Source organism: Dipodomys ordii, unplaced genomic scaffold (assembly GCF_000151885.1).
Source record: "Dipodomys ordii isolate 6190 unplaced genomic scaffold, Dord_2.0 Scaffold105, whole genome shotgun sequence".
NCBI classification, from domain to species: domain Eukaryota; kingdom Metazoa; phylum Chordata; class Mammalia; order Rodentia; family Heteromyidae; genus Dipodomys; species Dipodomys ordii.
This window is the reverse complement of record NW_012267321.1, coordinates 3,436,326-3,451,258: the sequence shown is the minus strand read 5'-3', so window position 1 is coordinate 3,451,258 and position 14,933 is coordinate 3,436,326. Positions and strand designations below refer to the sequence as shown.

The following is a 14,933-nucleotide window of genomic DNA, read 5'->3' as shown; positions in this document are numbered from 1 at the left end:
GCCTGGGGCCGTTCCTGGTCGCGGTTGAAACAACTTTATTCGCGTCCGCCGCGGGGGGGGGGGGTCCGTGCGCTTGGAGCTCCAGTCCACGGGAGACGGGCCCCACCACGCGCGGGGCTGTCCTGACCTGAGAGGAACGGCGGCGGCCACACAGACGCCCGGGTGCGGCAGCAGACAGGGAAGCAAGGACTCGACACGCGGGTGGACGTGGGGAGGAGGACGTGCGGCAAGAAGCCGGGGACACGAAACTACAACTCCCAGAAGGCGCCGGGCTCGCGGGGCCGAACAGCCCGACGGGACGGGTAGTTTTGCGCACGGCTCTTCCTGGAGGTCGGAGGCTGAAGTCCTGAGATTTGGGTCGCCCGGAGCCGGGGAGATGGAGCTGGAGCAGAGGGAAGGGTGAGTAGCCGACCTGCAGGAGGAAAGGGTTGTGGGGGGGACCCCGAATCTGGAAACGCGCCCGCAGTTTGCAGCCGTCCGCCCGTGCCCTCTGAGGGTTGATGGGGGTTGTAGTTCGGGAGACTGCTCTCATACCTTTTCGGGGTACCTGGGGTCTGTGCCGGAGCATTCTGGGGTAGAATGCTTGTGATCACCCCCAAACCTGCGAAACGAGGAAGCTGGGGCTCTTGACCCCTGGGTCTAAGGGAGAGGACTGGGGTCGGACCTTCAGGACGGAGGGGCTGGGGAGCCAGGATAGGGTCCCTGACATCGCCCCATCCCCGCCCTCCAGGACCATGGCAGCCGTGGGCTTCGAGGAGTTCTCGGCACCACCGGGCTCGGAGCTGGCGCTGCCTCCGCTGTTCGGCGGCCACATCCTGGAGAGCGAGCTGGAGACCGAAGTGGAGTTCGTGTCGGGCGGTTTGGGCGGCCCGGGGCTCCGGGAACGGGACGAGGAGGAGGAGGCCGCCCGGGGTCGGCGGCGCCGCCAGCGGGAGCTGAACCGCAGGAAGTACCAGGCCCTGGGCCGGCGCTGCCGGGAGATCGAGCAGGTAGTCAATTCTGGGTCCCATCGTGGGGATCCTCCGAACCTTCCCAGGCTGCCCTGCTCCTCCTCGCTGTTCCTGGGTTAGCCGCATGAACCCTTCGTGGGCTCATTCATTTGTGTGGTACCTGGATCCATCCTTCACCAGCAGCTTCTGCGACACCAGCTCAGCCTCCTGGTGTCTCCCAGGTGCCCTTCGGGGCCTCGTGCGGCCCCGCGCCTTGAGACCTGCAAATCCTCGCGGGTGCCTTCAGGCCACTCACTCTGTTTCTGAAATGTCCCGTGGATCCATTCTCATTGCCATGTTTTTGGCTTCCGTCCCCAAATGAATTCCCTGGGCTGGGAGAAGTCACTGAATACACCTCCTTGATCGAGAGGAGCCACAGCCCACGACTTTAATAGGCCATGACACCAGAGCAAGAAGTATTTGGGATTTTTGAGAATGAAGGAGAGCAGGGGAGCCCTTGAAAGGCTTTGGGAAGTGGGGGGAAGCACTCATGTCCAGGTCTGAATGTTTGAAAGGCTCTCTGAAGAATTTATCATGTTTCCTCAAGTTGCTAAAAAGAACCACCAGCTGGTGGCTCAGCAACTCGTTCCCAGCTGACAATTTCACAGGTGAGAAGTGAGATCAAGGTGTGGTCTGTGTGGGGCCCTGGCCCAGGCTCCCTCCTAGCTTTGGGGTTTCCAGCAGTCTTTGGTGTTCTTTAGCCTATACAGCACATGGAAAGCCTCCTAAGCCAGGAGTGTGCTCCAGGGATCAAGGCATTCTGCAGAGGTCAGTCTGTTGGATGGGGACTGGAGGCGAGGAGCTGGCCTGGGATGGCTCCCCAGGTCCTGAGGGACTGGGTCTAACCTGGTTTCTTCTATTTCCCCTCAGGTGAACGAGCGTGTCTTGAACAGGCTCCATCAGGTGCAGAGGATAACTCGGAGGCTCCAGCAAGAGCGCAGGTAACCTGTGCCCCTTGTGGGCCCGTGGCCTCTGCCCCCACATGTCCATCACCTCCCACTGTCTCCTGTCCACCCCGGTCTCACTAGCCACGGGATGGCACTGGAGATGGCAGACACCATTTGCTGTGTGGTTGAGCTGCCCTTTCCCACACTAGCACTGCGCACCAGCCAGCCTGGAGCTCACTGTGCAGGTGAGGGCTCAGGTGAAGGCTGTGTTGTGCTCTGTGTCCCAGCGAGATGGGATGGCCTGTGACACAGAGCTTGGCACTCCAGCCCACACAGCAGCTCCCATGCTTGACTCTGTGGACCTGCCCTCTTCCTTGGAGCCCTCTCTGAGCATCCTGGGTGTCTCCTACCTACCCAGCTGTGCCTGTGCTGGCTTGCTTTCCCATACTCCCTTGCAGTCACTTCCCCAAAGCTCAGCCCCCTTTTTTTGGTTTGTTTGTTGCACCTTTATCCTTTTGTTTGTTTGTGTGTGTGTGCTGGTACTAAAGCTTGAACTCAATCACCTAGCTTTTTTGTTCAAGGCTGGTACCATACCAGTTGAACCATGACTTCATGGGTGGTTTAGGGTGATAAATTGGAGATTTAAGTCTTATGAAGTATCCTACCTGGGCTGGTGTTGAACCATAGTCCTCAGATGAGGAGCTGGGATGACAGGCATGAGCCACCGGCGCCCGGCTCTGTGACCTGCTCAGTAAAGGTTAGCTGAGCCATGGGTGGTCTCTCCGCCATGCAGGTTCCTGATGCGGGTCCTGGACTCCTATGGCGATGACTACCGGGCCAGCCAGTTCACCATCGTGCTGGAGGTGAGTGCCAACCGCCAGGTGGGCAGAGGAACCCCAGCCACAGCCATCTTCACCTGCCTCTCCTCCCCCACAGGATGAGGGCAGCCAGGGCACAGATGCCCCTACCCCAGGCAATGCCGAGAACGAGCCTCCTGAGAGAGAGGGACTATCCCCACCCAAAAGGACTCCTGTACCCCCAGAGGCCAGCAGCCCACCCCCCGGCGAGGGGTCTAGCGGGAGGAAGAGGCGGAGGCCACCTCGGGAAGGAGGCCGAACAGGAGCAGCGCTGACCCCGGATCTGGCACCTGTGCAGGTGGGAGGAGCCAGGGACGGAGCAGGAAGGAGAGAGGCTGGGGACAAGCCAGGGACAGAGTGGGGAAGGTTGGCAAGAGCTCCGGGAGAGAAACTTGGGAGATAGAAGAGGGGAAAACGGGCGAGAAAAGGGAGTGCCAGGAATGACTGAGTACAGGGGGTTGTCTGGGCCCAGAGAACTACACTGGCCCACTCCTGCCTTGTTCTTTATCTCTACAGATTAAAGTTGAGGAAGACTTTGGCTTTGAAGCAGATGAGGCCCTGGATTCAAGTTGGGTTTCTCGGGGTCCTGACAAACTGCTGCCCTACCCCACCCTGGCCAGCCCGCCCTTTGACTAACTCCACTCCAATAAATGACCTCCTCTCCCTCCCACCCCTCCAGCCGCTTGGCCAGTGTCTACTGTTCCTGTCTCTAATCACATTCAGACTCTGAGTTTGGTTTTCACATTTTTATTGAGGCCCCAGGGAAGGGGTTCACCTCCCTGTCCGCTGTAAGCAAAGGTATTCACAGATTCTTCAGCCACTCCAAGTTGGGGCCTCTGGGGTCCTGGGGGTGGCTGGGCACATCTGGCAGGTTCCCATTGTCTCGGAGGGGCACTGTGAGACAGGAAGGGGGCACTGAGAAGGGGCACATCTCCAGGGCTCTGAATAGGTCAGCTGATTTGTCAGTTTATGTTTAGAGAGCAAAATAAGATTCCAGCAGAAAGAGAGAGGGTTCAGAGAATAAGCAGAGAAGTGGGAAATGGGAGACAGGTAGGATAGTCATTTCCAGTAGAGGTGGGAGACCAGCCCTGGAAAGCAGTAGAAAGTGGAAAGATGGGAAGAGAATGGGTGTGAACCATGGCCCACCCAGGCTTTGTCCTCCCGAGCTCCAGCTCACCTGGGTAGTTGTAGGGTGTGGCCGAGTTGATCATGCTTGAGTACTTGGTGTAGGGGCTGAGTACAGGCATAATAATCGCTGTGGAGAGACAAGGGTGAGGGGAGGGGGACAGGGGAGCAGGGAAGACCTCCAGGAAGGCTTTGCTCTAGGGGTTCCTGTGGCATTTAAGTGAGTGGGTAGAAGTGGGGAGCAGAGGGGAGGCAGTGGGGGTGGTCACAGCGGAGCAACATCCTGAGGGTGACTTGGGGCTATTCTAGAGAAACAGGACTGCAGCAAACTGGCCGGGAGATCGAGCAAAGAGCAGTCACTGACAGGTTACAATCCTCTCAGGCCAGAATGTGGAGTCCCGAGGCAAGGAGCAAAAGCAGTGTGCTGCTGCTGCTGCTGCTGGAAGGCTGACAGAAAACAGCCACGTGTAATCTTACGTCTTCTGGCACCTCACATGAGAGGGAAAAGCACACACGAGATGAACAACAGGACTTAGATTTAACCTGGTAAGACCCTATCTCAACATAAAAAAGCGGACAGCATAAAGCTGCTGCGATGAAATCGGATGCGTCTCCCGCCGTCTCGAGAGCTCGCTGAGCATACGTGGCTGGCGGACCCGCACCCCGTGTGTGACCTTGGGTCGGCAGACTGACCTGACCCAGAAACCGGTTAGAAAAGCGGAATTCCGGGCCTCACCGGGGGGCCAGGAGTCTGTTCAATGACCCCTCCCCCGTGGGCCTCCATGCACTCGGTGTGCAGAGCCTCGGTGGGGGGGGGGGGAGGCCTGGGGGTCCCCACGAGAGGCGCACGGATCCGGGGCCCCCACAGATCCCGGGCCCACGCCGCCCCCAACAACTCAAGGGCAAAGGGCGCCGCAACTCCGCAGAGATGGCTAAGGGGTGGAGCGGAGCGGGCGCGGGGACGGGGAGCGGGGCGGGCGGGGCGCGCTCACGCCGGGGCACTCACGCACCGAGGCCCCCGACGGCGAAGGACACGACGAGCACCGGCTCCTTGGCCCAGACATCCTTGAGGAAGGCAGTGACCCCTGGGAAGATAGCGGACTGTCACCCTGGTGACTTCTAACCGCACGAGCCAAGCCCGGGGCTGCCCAGGAGCGCCCAGAACGACTGCAGCCCCAGGCGCCCGCACTCACGCGCAGCCATCTTGGTCGCGGCGGCGGCGCAGCGCACTCTGGGAGTTGTTGTCCCTGTGCTGGGGCTCCCCAGCGTGCTCCTGAGGCGGAAGTGGAATCTGGTACCGAAGGCGCGGAGCACTCTGGGAGTTGTGGTTCTGGGGCGAGGTTCCGCGGGCTCAACTTCTGTGCACTAGCAGAAGTTCAAGGCTGCTGCTGGAGAGGTTTTACAGGATGTGGTCCGCCTGCGGTGCTGGTGTCTCTCAGCCTGGAAGAGTAACTTCTAGCTGTCCTGCAGCTGCGGAGTAAAGTCATTCTTATTATAAGGGGATCATTTATTTCTTATTCGAGGTCGCAGCTGGAAACGCTAGCTTTCATCCCAGTGTGCTCCCCTGGCGCCTAGTGCTAGGTACTGCCCTAGTGCTTAGAGCTAGGTTGTGCCCTTGTGCCTAGTGCTAGTAGTGCCCCAGTGCCTAGTGCTCAGGTGCCTTAACACACACACACACACACACACACACACACACACACACACACACACACACACACGACAATGCAAATGACTGTATCGGTCCCTAACTCAGCACTGGCAGATTGTGAGGCCTCCTCAGTTCTCAGCTGGGGCTAGGTTGTGCCCTTGTGCCTAGTGCTAGTAGTGCCCCAGTGCCTAGTGCTCAGGTGCCTTAACACACACACACACACACACACACACACACACACACACGACAATGCAAATGACTGTATCTGTCCCTAACTCAGCACTGGCAGATTGTGAGGCCTCCTCAGTTCTCAGCTGGGGGTCTGTGAAGAGCAGGTGCTCTTTTCCCATAGTCGGCTATCCTTGCTTCCTCCCTGGGACAGTGGGGTGGAGCACTGTCACTGGGGGCCCCACCTGACTTCTCCAAACCAGGCTCTGGCCTGAGGCCAGTGCCTCATTTCCTGGGTGGGGAGAGGGCACAGCCAGCCCTGTCCGCAGCTCTGCCGAGAGCTGTCTGATGGCCCTGGCGCTCCTTCTCCAGCTGCTGACCCTCTGTAAGCCACCCTCTCCTCTGCATGGGGGGGAGCAGAGGGAAGGGGGAAGCGTGGGGACCCAGGCACCCTACCCTGCAGGGGTGACCGGGCAGCACCAGTGGGGCAAGCGAATTCAATGCTCAGTTCAGAGTAAGGGGCCGGGGCTGGGGCTTGGAGCCTTGGGGATGACTGAATTCTCTGGCACGGGGACTGTGGACTCCCAGGTTCGAATGCAGAGGGGCTTTGGAAGCCAGGACCCCCGAGTCTCTGGGAAAGGACTCCTGGCTCCCAGGGATGAAGAAGGGCACTGGAGGAACAGACACCCGAAACCCAAGAAGGAAGGAACAATAGGGCACATGATGACCCTGTGGAAAGGTGCAGCTCAGACCTACGGGTTCAGACTTTGGGTCCAACAGACTGAGAATGGAAGTCTGGGTTTCTGGCTTTTCAGAGAGGAGGAGAGAGGGGCAGGGCTCTTGCTTTCCAGATGGAAGTGGGGGACCAGGGCCATCAGATTCCCAGGTGCCCAGTGAGGTGTCACTAGTCATGATCATGGGCTCTAAAACGAACAAAATGAGACCTTCAACCTTCTGCAGGGCCTCCCAGTCACAGCAGCTTCACACCATCGGGTGAGTAACATCCTGTTCTGGGGAGGTTGAGGCAGGAGGATCAAGAATTCTAGGCCAGCCTAGGTCATACAGTGAGACCTTGTTCCCAAAATACTAAATGCTGTAGAAGAAAGCTCAGGAGTTGTACTCTTTCTTCTGATTTACAGCTGGTGTGTGTGTGTGTGTGTGTGTGTGTGTGTGTGTGTGTGTGTGTGCGCATGAGTCCTGGGACTTGAAAACTGGGCCTGGGCTCTGCTCCCTTAACCTTTTCACTCAGGGCTAGCACTCTATCAGTTGAGACATTGCTTTGTTTCTAAGGCTTTTGGCTGCTTAGTTGGAGACTTTGCTGCCCCTTCTGGCTTCAAAATGAGATCCTCGGATCTCAGCCTCCTGAGCAGCTGGGACTCCAGGGGTGAGCTGCCGGGAGGGGGGCGGGGGGCGGGGGAGGGTGTCCATAGCTTGTTTCAACAAGCTTCGATTCCAGATTGTACTCCCCTCCAATGGAAAGCCAAGGCTGGGAAATGGTCTTGTTTGTCCAAGATGACTCTCTCCCCCTCCCCAACCTCCCTTCTCCCCTCACTCCGAGGCTCCCTGGAGCCCCAGGGACCCAGGCAGCCTCCTTTGGTCAGTCCCCCCAGCCTCACACCCCAGACCATGGCTGGAGGCTCAGCCAGCTGCAGTTGTGACCCCTGGAGTCAACGTGACCCTGAGGTGCCTTGCACCCCAACTTGCCGGGGAGTTTGAACTCTTCAAGCTCGGAGAGGGGACCCCTGCCTATCTCCGGGATGTGCCCAGTGAGCTGGCAGAGTTCTTCCTGGAGGAGGTGACCCCTACCCAGGGCGGCCATTACCAATGCCGTTACCGGGGTCCAGACTGGGGACTGGATATCTGGTCCCAGCCCAGTGAGGCCCTGGAGCTGCTGGTGACAGGTGAGTTGGGGGTCGGGGGGAGAGGGGACCTTGTTGGAGAGAGGGAGCCTGGGGAAGGAGGGACCTAAGGGAGACCCCCAGGACTCAGGACCTGCCTGTCCCCGGCAGACCAGCTGCCCCAGCCATCACTGGTGGCGCTGCCCGGGCCAGTGGTGGCTCCCGGCGCCAATGTGAGCCTGAGGTGTGCGGGCCCTATGCCTGGCATGAGCTTTGCGCTGTACCGCGTGGACATGGCAGCCCCGCTGCAGTACCACGACTCGGCGCAGTCCTGGGCCGACTTCCTGCTGCTCAGCGCCCACGCCCCGGGCACCTACTCCTGCTACTACCACACGCCCTCCAAGCCCTACGTGCTGTCCCAGCGCAGCGAGCCTCTGACCATCACCTCTGGGGGTGAGAGCCAGACCCCTCCCAGGAGCCACCCCTCAGGGGCCTCCTCCCTCAGACCCAGGGGTCACGTCCCAGCCCCCTCCCTCAGACCCAGGAGTCCAGGCCCCAGCCTTCTCCCTCAGACCTGGGGGTCCAGGCCCAGCCTCCTCCCCCAAACCCAGAGGTCCAGGCCAAGCTTCCTCCCTCAGACCCAGAGGTCCAGGTCCTAACCTCCTTCCTCAGACCTAGAGGTCCAGACCCCAGCCTCCTCCCTCAGACCCAGGTGTCCAGACCCTAGCTTCCCTCAGACCCAGATGTCCATCCAGACCCCAACTTTCTCCCTCAGACCCAAAGGTCCAGGCCCCAGCCTCCTCCCTCAGACGCAGGGGTCCAGGCCCCCTTATCCTGCATATCGTGGAGACTCAAGTCCCTGCCCCTTAGGGACCTGAAGGTCGGGGCTGGACTTTGAGCCCCAGATCCAACAGCTCTTGTGGTCCATGGCCTGCAGGCTCTGTCTCCTCTGACTACACCCGGGAGAACGCAGTGCGTCTGGCACTGGCTGGCCTCGTCCTCCTTGCCCTGGGCGCCTTGCTGGCCATGGACAGGCGGGACAGGAGCAGCACCCTTGGAGGCCTCCCACCCCGGGAGAGCCCATGAAGATTTGGGAACTTAAGGAGACTTCCTGGAGAGAAGTGGAGGAGCTGGGATCCCTGGGTGCCTAGCCCCCCAGAATCTCCGGACCCCAGGCCCAGCCAGATGTGGTCTTCCTCCACCCTTTGCTCCCAGACCTCGGCATCAGGTGGATGGCCCCGGCAGTGGTTGATGCTTCTGTACCAGTGGCTTGGGCTCACATCCCAGTGATGGTACTCTCTCATTGGGGCATCCTGAAGTCTGGATTTCCTTCATTGTGAAGTGAACCCATGGATGACTGGCCTGTAATAAATGCTCAATAAATTTTAGCAACTGCACCCACCGATTTCTCCCAACAACCAAGGTATTGTCACATTTTTTTCTTTATTCTCCATGCTCCAGCGCTCTCTCTCTCTCTCTCTCTGCTGGGATTTGCACTTAGGACATGGGTGCTGTCCACTCAAGGTTCATGCATGTCCTACCACTTGAGCTGCAGCACCACTTTTGGCTTTTTGCTAGTTATTTGGAGAGGAGAGCATCTTGGCTGTGTTGCCTGGGCTGGTCTCCAATGGGATCTTTGGGTACCTAGCTCCTGTCTGCAGAGAGCTCGCATGGGGCTTGGGGGTTTGCACACACATGGTTTCTCAGTTCTGTGGGCTAGGGCACTGCTTTCCTCCTCTCCCCGCCCTGCATTGTCATGAGACCATTTCTCATGGCTTCCTGCTTCGGGTGAGCTGTATTGGTTTTCCACTCCACGCTGCCACAGGTGGCAGCTGCCCAACCCCAGGCCCCAGGCACCTGGGCCTTTCAGCACCCACCTCGCTGCCATCTCCTCACCACCCCTGGGCTCCATCTAGAGGGTCATCTCTCTGTGGGGCAGAGTTCACAGGGAACTTGTTCTATGTCAATCCTGGGGCTTGAACTCACAGACTGGGTGCTGACTCTTAGTTTTTCCACTCAATGCTGGTGCTCTACATCTTGAGCCACAGCTCCACTTCTGGCTTTTTGGTGGTTAATTGAAGACAAGAGTCTCATAGACTTTCCTGCCTGGGCTGGCTTTGAACCACAAGCCTCAGATCTCAGCCTCCTGAGTAGCTGGGATTATAGGCGTGAGCCACTATGCTCTGCTAAAATGCTCTTCTTGGTAGATATCGAGAGAGATTTCATGATGGGATTCCTGTGAGTGCTAGCCTTGAGCAAAGAAATTCAGGGACAGCGCCTAGGCCCAGAGTTCAAGTCCCAGGACTGGCAAAAAAAAAAAAGAAAAAAGAGCTCAGGGACAAGCGCCCAGGCCCTGAATTCAAACGCCACCACTGACAAAAATAAAGATAAAAACAAAAGAGACTTCAGAAGCGCTACAGTGGCCCATCTTTTTCTGATATATAAGATTTTGTTTTCCTCTGAGTCATCAAACTAATTTAAGGAATGGGTTTGATAAGACTGTTGAGCTGAGAACATTCTCCAGAACATCAATCATGTCTTCTGGTGCTGTGCGGTGGGGAGAACTCCATGAATATTCATAGACCTACACAAATATGCATAGAGGACCTCATGAATATTCATGACCAGAACTAGATTATTCTCTGTGGGGGAAAGAAATCCATACACTGAAATGCTCTTTGAATAAAAGGGTCTTGGATGTGAAAGCTCAGCTCAGAGGACCATGGGGATCCCAAGTCCTATACAGCAATGTTGATTGTCAGCAAGAGGACAGGCTGACCCTCAAGGGCAGGGACACACTTGCCCTTCGGCCAAAAGGTGCATATGGCTGCAAGGTAGGGGGTGGAGGATTTCACTAGGGGCAGGGAGTAGTTTGTGAGAACAGAGCAGGGTGGGGTGGGGGTGTTGGGGCTAGGCTAAGATTTATGGTTGCAGCTGCATCACCCATAAAATAAGGCCTGAGTCAGCTAGTTTTGGGGAAGTGCCCAAGTCATCAGGTTTCAGGAAAGACTGTGCTGTACAGCTGGGCCGAGATAGCAGAGTGGATCCTAAACAGGAGGGGGTAGGCTGACAGTAAGAGTCAACAGATGTTAGAAAAATTAGCACCAACTCTTGGAAAAATAACTCTTCAAAGAAATACCTATGGTGACAATTGGTTTTACACCTTGCCAATGGGGTATATCCTTGTTGGTTTTCTCTCTCTTTTTTTTTCTGCTGGTCCTGGGACTTGAACTCAGGGCCTGGGTGCTGACCCTGAGCTCTTTTTCTCAAGACTAGTACTCTACCACTTTGAGCCACAGCACTACTTCTGATTTTCTGTGGCTCATTGGAGATAGAGTCTCACAGGGCTGGGAAGGTGGTTCAGTGGTAGAGTGCTTGCCTACCATGCAGGAAGTCCTGGGTTCCATTCCTCAGTACCACATACACAGAAAAAGCCAGAAGTGGCGCTGTGGCTCAAGTGGTAGAGTGCTAGCTTTGTGCAAAAGAAGCTCAGGGACAGTGCCCAGGCCCTGAGTTCAAGCCCCATGACTGGCAAAAAAAAAAGAAAGTCTCACAAACTTTTTTGCCCGGGTTGGCTTTGGCTTTGAACCATGATCCTCAGACCTCAGCCTCATGAGTAGCTAGGATGACAGGCATGAGCCAAGGGTCCCGTTCTCAGACAGTAAGTTCCTTCAGGACAAAAGGGTATTGTGCTCTCCTCCCAAACACATGATGGAAAAGAGTAATCAGATCCTGAGACTCACTTGATTTTTTATGTTAACAGACAAACAAAAAAGACTGAGACATCTTACATTAGCAGCTTGCAAAGTTTAAAGTCCTTACTATTTTTTTTTGCTGACTCCATTTTTCTTTTCATATCCTTTTCTTTGAGTACCTTTGAATGGTTTGAAGTCCTTATTTCTTTTATCATGATTTAAAGATAAAATAGCATCTTTTAAAAAGACAATTGGGCACGCGGGGTGCTCGTGGGACTGTGCATATGCTGAGACTAAGGGACATGCTAAGGGACATGGCCTGCTGTCATCTGAAGAGAAATTCCTCGCCACCTCCATGGAGATTTCGTGAACAAGTGTGCTCCGATGTGGGTGTGTGGACTCTTCCTGCCTGGCCCCATGGGGAGGGGCCGGAGGGTGTGGAGATAAAGCCCATGTTGCTTCCTGCCGGTCACCACCGCACAGAAGCCAGGAGAGTGCATAACACCTCGAAGCTGGAGTCAGAAGGCACTGAGCCGGCGCCACAGCAGCCCTGAGGGGCCTCAGAGGGCTGGCCATGAACCCCCAGTTCCTGTTCCTGCTCTGTTTTGGTAAGTGTCGGGGTGCAGGGAGCAGGGCCCTTGGGCCATTGTGAATCTTCTCCCAATGCACACTGTACCCAAAGATTTTAAAATGAGATTGCTGGATCGAATCGAACTGTCTTTCTTTCCCCCTTGTCAGTCGTGGGGCCCAGAGTTCAGGCCTGGGCGCTGTCCCTCCGCTCTTCAGCTCAAGGCCACCACTCTTCTACTTGAGCCACAGTGCCACTTTTGACTTTTTTGAGTAGTTTATTGGAAATAAGAGTCTCACAGACTTTCCTACCTGGGCTGGCATTGAACTACAATCCTCAGATCTCAGCCTCTTGGGTAGCTAGGATGACAGGTGTGAGCCACCGGCGCCTGGCAAATCAAACTGTCTTTAAAGACCCTCTCTGCAAACAGCAGCATTGGAGGAGCTGGGGATTAGCATCTCAACATATGAAGTTGAGATGATTAAAAACAAAAAACAGGCTCATGCCAGGTGCCAGCAGCTCACATCTGTAATCCTAACTATCCAGGAGGCTGAGATCTAAAGATGTGGGTTCAAAGTGAGCCTGGGCAGGAAAGTCCGGGAAACTCTTATCTCCAATTAACTGCTATTTAAAAAAAGAGCCTGGGCTGGGAAGGTGGCTCAGTGGTAGAGCACTTGCCTTGCATGCATGAGGTCCTGGGTTCGATTCCTCAGTACCACATAAGCAAAAAGAAAAAACCCAGAAGTGGTGCTGTAGCTCAAGTGGTAGAGCGCTAGCCTTGAGCTAAAGAGCTGAGGGACAGCACTCAGGCCCAGAGTTCAGGCCCCCAAAAAAGAGCCAGAAGTGGAGCTGTGGTTCAAGTGGTAGAGCACCAGCCTTGAGCAAAAAAAAAAAAAAAAAGCTCAGGGATAGTGCCCAGACTCTGAGGTCAAGTCCCAGGACACCCCCCCCCCCCCCCCCCCCGCCATTAGCCTATAACATCTGCACTTTGCTTTTGGATGTGAGCAACTGAGACAGAGAAGGAGGGAAAGCAATTGGTCCTTGACCAGAGCTCCCAGGAAAGAATCTAGCCCCAATTTCAGCCCACAAGGCCCAAGTTGCTGGATTGCTCTACCTTTCAGAATGTCAAGATATTAATCCTGGATGCTGTAACCCCGCAGGCTTGTGGCCATTTGTCACAGTATGGCTACCCAACGAAAATGAGTTACAGAGAGACAACAGCACAAGATGGGTCTTGGGGGGTAGGAGGGGAGGAAGGCCTGGGCTTCTGATGAGAAAGAGGAAAAAGGGGTGAACTGAGAGCAGCCTTGGGGACCCAGTCAGGTGGGGGAGGGCGGCGGCAAGGCCCCAGCCTGGTGCTTGGCTCTCACGGCAGGTTCTCCTGCAGGGCTGAGTGTCGCGCACATGAGTGGAAGTGGTGAGTAAAGCCCACAGCCCAGCTGTCCTTGATGGCCAACCCCAAACGTGTCCCTGCACCCACCCCATCTTAACCAGGCTTCTTGGTTAACCCTGCCTCCTCCCTCCCTCCCTCCCTCCCTCCCTCCTTCCTTCCAGGCCCCTTCCCCAAACCAGTCCTCCAAGCCCAGCCGGGCTCCGTGGTTCCACCCGGAAGCAACATAACCCTACAGTGCACCAGCCCCATCCTGGGCTCTAGATTTGTTCTCAGAAAAGGAGTCAAGGCCCTGGGGGCCGGGCACCCCCGGTTTGCCACGCAGTGGAGACAGGGAGGAGTGGACTTCCAGCTCACAGAACTCCAGCTGAGCGACACTGGGCCCTACACCTGCGAGCAGCACACGCCCGGGAGCCCCGACCCTGGGGCACAGCTCAGCGAGGTCCTTTTGCTACTGGTTACTGGTGAGGAGGGGAGGGTGGCGACCCTCAGATGGGGGTGATGGGTGGGGGAAGGGATCTGGGCTCCTGAGAAGCTGCAGAGAGAAAGAGGTGATGAGGAGGGGAAATGGAGGGGAAATGGATGGAACGGTGGGAGACAAAAGGAGCCTTAAGCCTCTCCTCTCCCACAGGTGCTTCACCCAGCCCTTCCCTGCAAAGCCACTCAGGGGACAGGGTGGCCCTGGGTGGGCAGATGACCCTGCGGTGCCAGAGGCCGGACAACAGGACGGACAACACCACCTTCGCCCTGCTGAAGGAGGGAGCTGCATCGCCCATCCAGATTCAGCATTCACCAGGGGGCAGCATGGCGTTCACTCTAACCCGGGTGACGGGCGCCGACTCGGGGCGCTACCGCTGTGTGTACCTCCAGACACAAGCCCCTTCCTGGGCCTCGAGTCCCAGTGAGGCCCTGCAGGTGATGGTGGCAGGTGAGGGGGGGGCTCAAACCGTCCCCAGGCCTCAGAGCTGCCTTCTGGGGGGTGGGGGTAGGGGTGGGGGTGGAGCAGCTTTCATCGCATGAACTTCTAGCAGATCCATCCAGAAACTAATTCAGCAAGTGGAGCTCTGGCTCAAAGTGGTAGAGCAGATAAGCTCAGGGCCAGCGCCCAGGCCCTGAGTTCAAGCCTCCTGACTGCCACCACCACTACCACCGACAACAAAAGTAAGTTTTTTCTGGTGCCTCATGCCTGTCATCCCAGCTACTCAGGAGGCTGAGATCTGAGGATCACGGTTCAAAGCCAGCCCTGGCAGGAAAGGCCATGAAACTCTTATCTCCAATAAACTACCAGAAAACCAGAAGTGGTGCTGTGGCTCAAGTGGTAGAGTGCTTGCTGTGAGCTGAAGAGCTGAGGGACAGCGCCCAGGCCCAGAGTTCAGGCCCTACAATGGACCAAAAAAAAAAAATAATAATAAAGAAAAAAATAAAGAAAAAATGCAAGTGCCAGCTCTGACACGCCAGCAGAGAGCACGCATGCTCCTCTGCCAGTGTGCAAGGGTGGGAGGGGGGGTATGTGTGCAGAGGCCTCTCACAGATATGGCAGCCCTGCAGTGCATGTGGAGAGGTCCCCACACTTCCACTAACCCCCTGAGGGTTAGTGGCACCTGTCACTTGTCTGTATTGTTATGTTCTGTTTTTGTTTTGTTTTGTTTTGTTTTTTTTTTTGGTCGGTCATGGGGCTTGAACTCTGGGCCTGGGCGCTGTCCCTCAGCTCTTCAGCTCAAGGCTATCACTTGAGCTACAGCACCACTTACGGTTTTCTGGTGGTTTA

At 56.5% G+C, this 14,933-nt stretch overlaps 4 protein-coding genes across 5 annotated transcripts in view; 3 read left to right on the top strand and 1 right to left on the bottom strand.

Annotated features, from left to right (window-relative positions):
* Nucleotides 1–29: 29 nt before the first annotated feature.
* Nucleotides 30–3,398, top strand: Tfpt (TCF3 (E2A) fusion partner (in childhood Leukemia)). Its single transcript, XM_013027805.1, has 6 exons — nt 30–399; nt 731–989; nt 1,860–1,930; nt 2,670–2,739; nt 2,813–3,031; nt 3,250–3,398. Exons 1-6 carry the CDS (start codon nt 377–379, stop codon nt 3,367–3,369), a joined length of 762 nt encoding a protein of 253 aa, XP_012883259.1. The 5' UTR covers nt 30–376; the 3' UTR covers nt 3,370–3,398.
* A 66-nt stretch (nt 3,399–3,464) lies between these two features.
* Nucleotides 3,465–5,106, bottom strand: Ndufa3 (NADH dehydrogenase (ubiquinone) 1 alpha subcomplex, 3, 9kDa). Its single transcript, XM_013027811.1, has 4 exons — nt 5,052–5,106; nt 4,869–4,943; nt 3,911–3,988; nt 3,465–3,627 (listed from the first exon to the last, which is right to left on the bottom strand). The coding sequence occupies exons 1-4, from the start codon at nt 5,059–5,061 to the stop codon at nt 3,536–3,538; spliced, it is 255 nt and encodes an 84-aa protein (XP_012883265.1). The 5' UTR covers nt 5,062–5,106; the 3' UTR covers nt 3,465–3,535.
* Nucleotides 5,107–5,980: 874 nt separating this feature from the next.
* On the top strand, nt 5,981–8,909 carry Oscar (osteoclast associated, immunoglobulin-like receptor). 2 transcript variants are annotated; one of them, XM_013027800.1, is made up of 5 exons: nt 5,984–6,059; nt 6,635–6,667; nt 7,276–7,575; nt 7,684–7,965; nt 8,450–8,909. In XM_013027800.1, the coding sequence occupies exons 1-5, from the start codon at nt 6,023–6,025 to the stop codon at nt 8,596–8,598; spliced, it is 801 nt and encodes a 266-aa protein (XP_012883254.1). In that variant the 5' UTR covers nt 5,984–6,022; the 3' UTR covers nt 8,599–8,909. The 2 variants fall into 2 exon arrangements, with proteins under 2 accessions (XP_012883255.1, XP_012883254.1); XM_013027801.1 differs by lacking the exon at nt 6,635–6,667 and having other exon boundaries at nt 5,981–6,059.
* Nucleotides 8,910–13,179: 4,270 nt separating this feature from the next.
* The window catches only part of Tarm1 (T cell-interacting, activating receptor on myeloid cells 1), a 12,054-nt gene continuing 10,300 nt past the window's right edge, over nt 13,180–14,933 (top strand). The window contains exons 1-3 of the mRNA XM_013027638.1: nt 13,180–13,192; nt 13,330–13,629; nt 13,797–14,093. Of these exons, the coding sequence (XP_012883092.1) occupies nt 13,180–13,192; nt 13,330–13,629; nt 13,797–14,093 (610 nt within the window). The remainder of the gene's footprint in view (nt 13,193–13,329; nt 13,630–13,796; nt 14,094–14,933) is intronic.

Bases quoted from the DNA above. Each gene is read 5' to 3' on its own strand.
- Tfpt (XM_013027805.1), top strand. From the start codon at position 377: ATGGAGCTGGAGCAGAGGGAAGG. The intron at 400-730 runs GTGAGTAGCCGA...CCCGCCCTCCAG, and splicing joins GAGCTGGAGCAGAGGGAAGG to GACCATGGCAGCCGTGGGCT. The intron at 990-1,859 runs GTAGTCAATTCT...ATTTCCCCTCAG, and splicing joins GCTGCCGGGAGATCGAGCAG to GTGAACGAGCGTGTCTTGAA.
- Ndufa3 (XM_013027811.1), bottom strand. The intron at 3,989-4,868 runs GTGCGTGAGTGC...GTCTCTCCACAG, and splicing joins CTTCGCCGTCGGGGGCCTCG to CGATTATTATGCCTGTACTC. The intron at 3,628-3,910 runs GTGAGCTGGAGC...CCTGTCTCACAG, and splicing joins CACACCCTACAACTACCCAG to TGCCCCTCCGAGACAATGGG.
- Oscar (XM_013027800.1), top strand. From the start codon at position 6,023: ATGGCCCTGGCGCTCCTTCTCCAGCTGCTGACCCTCT. The intron at 6,060-6,634 runs GTAAGCCACCCT...AACCTTCTGCAG, and splicing joins TCTCCAGCTGCTGACCCTCT to GGCCTCCCAGTCACAGCAGC. The intron at 7,966-8,449 runs GTGAGAGCCAGA...CATGGCCTGCAG, and splicing joins TCTGACCATCACCTCTGGGG to GCTCTGTCTCCTCTGACTAC.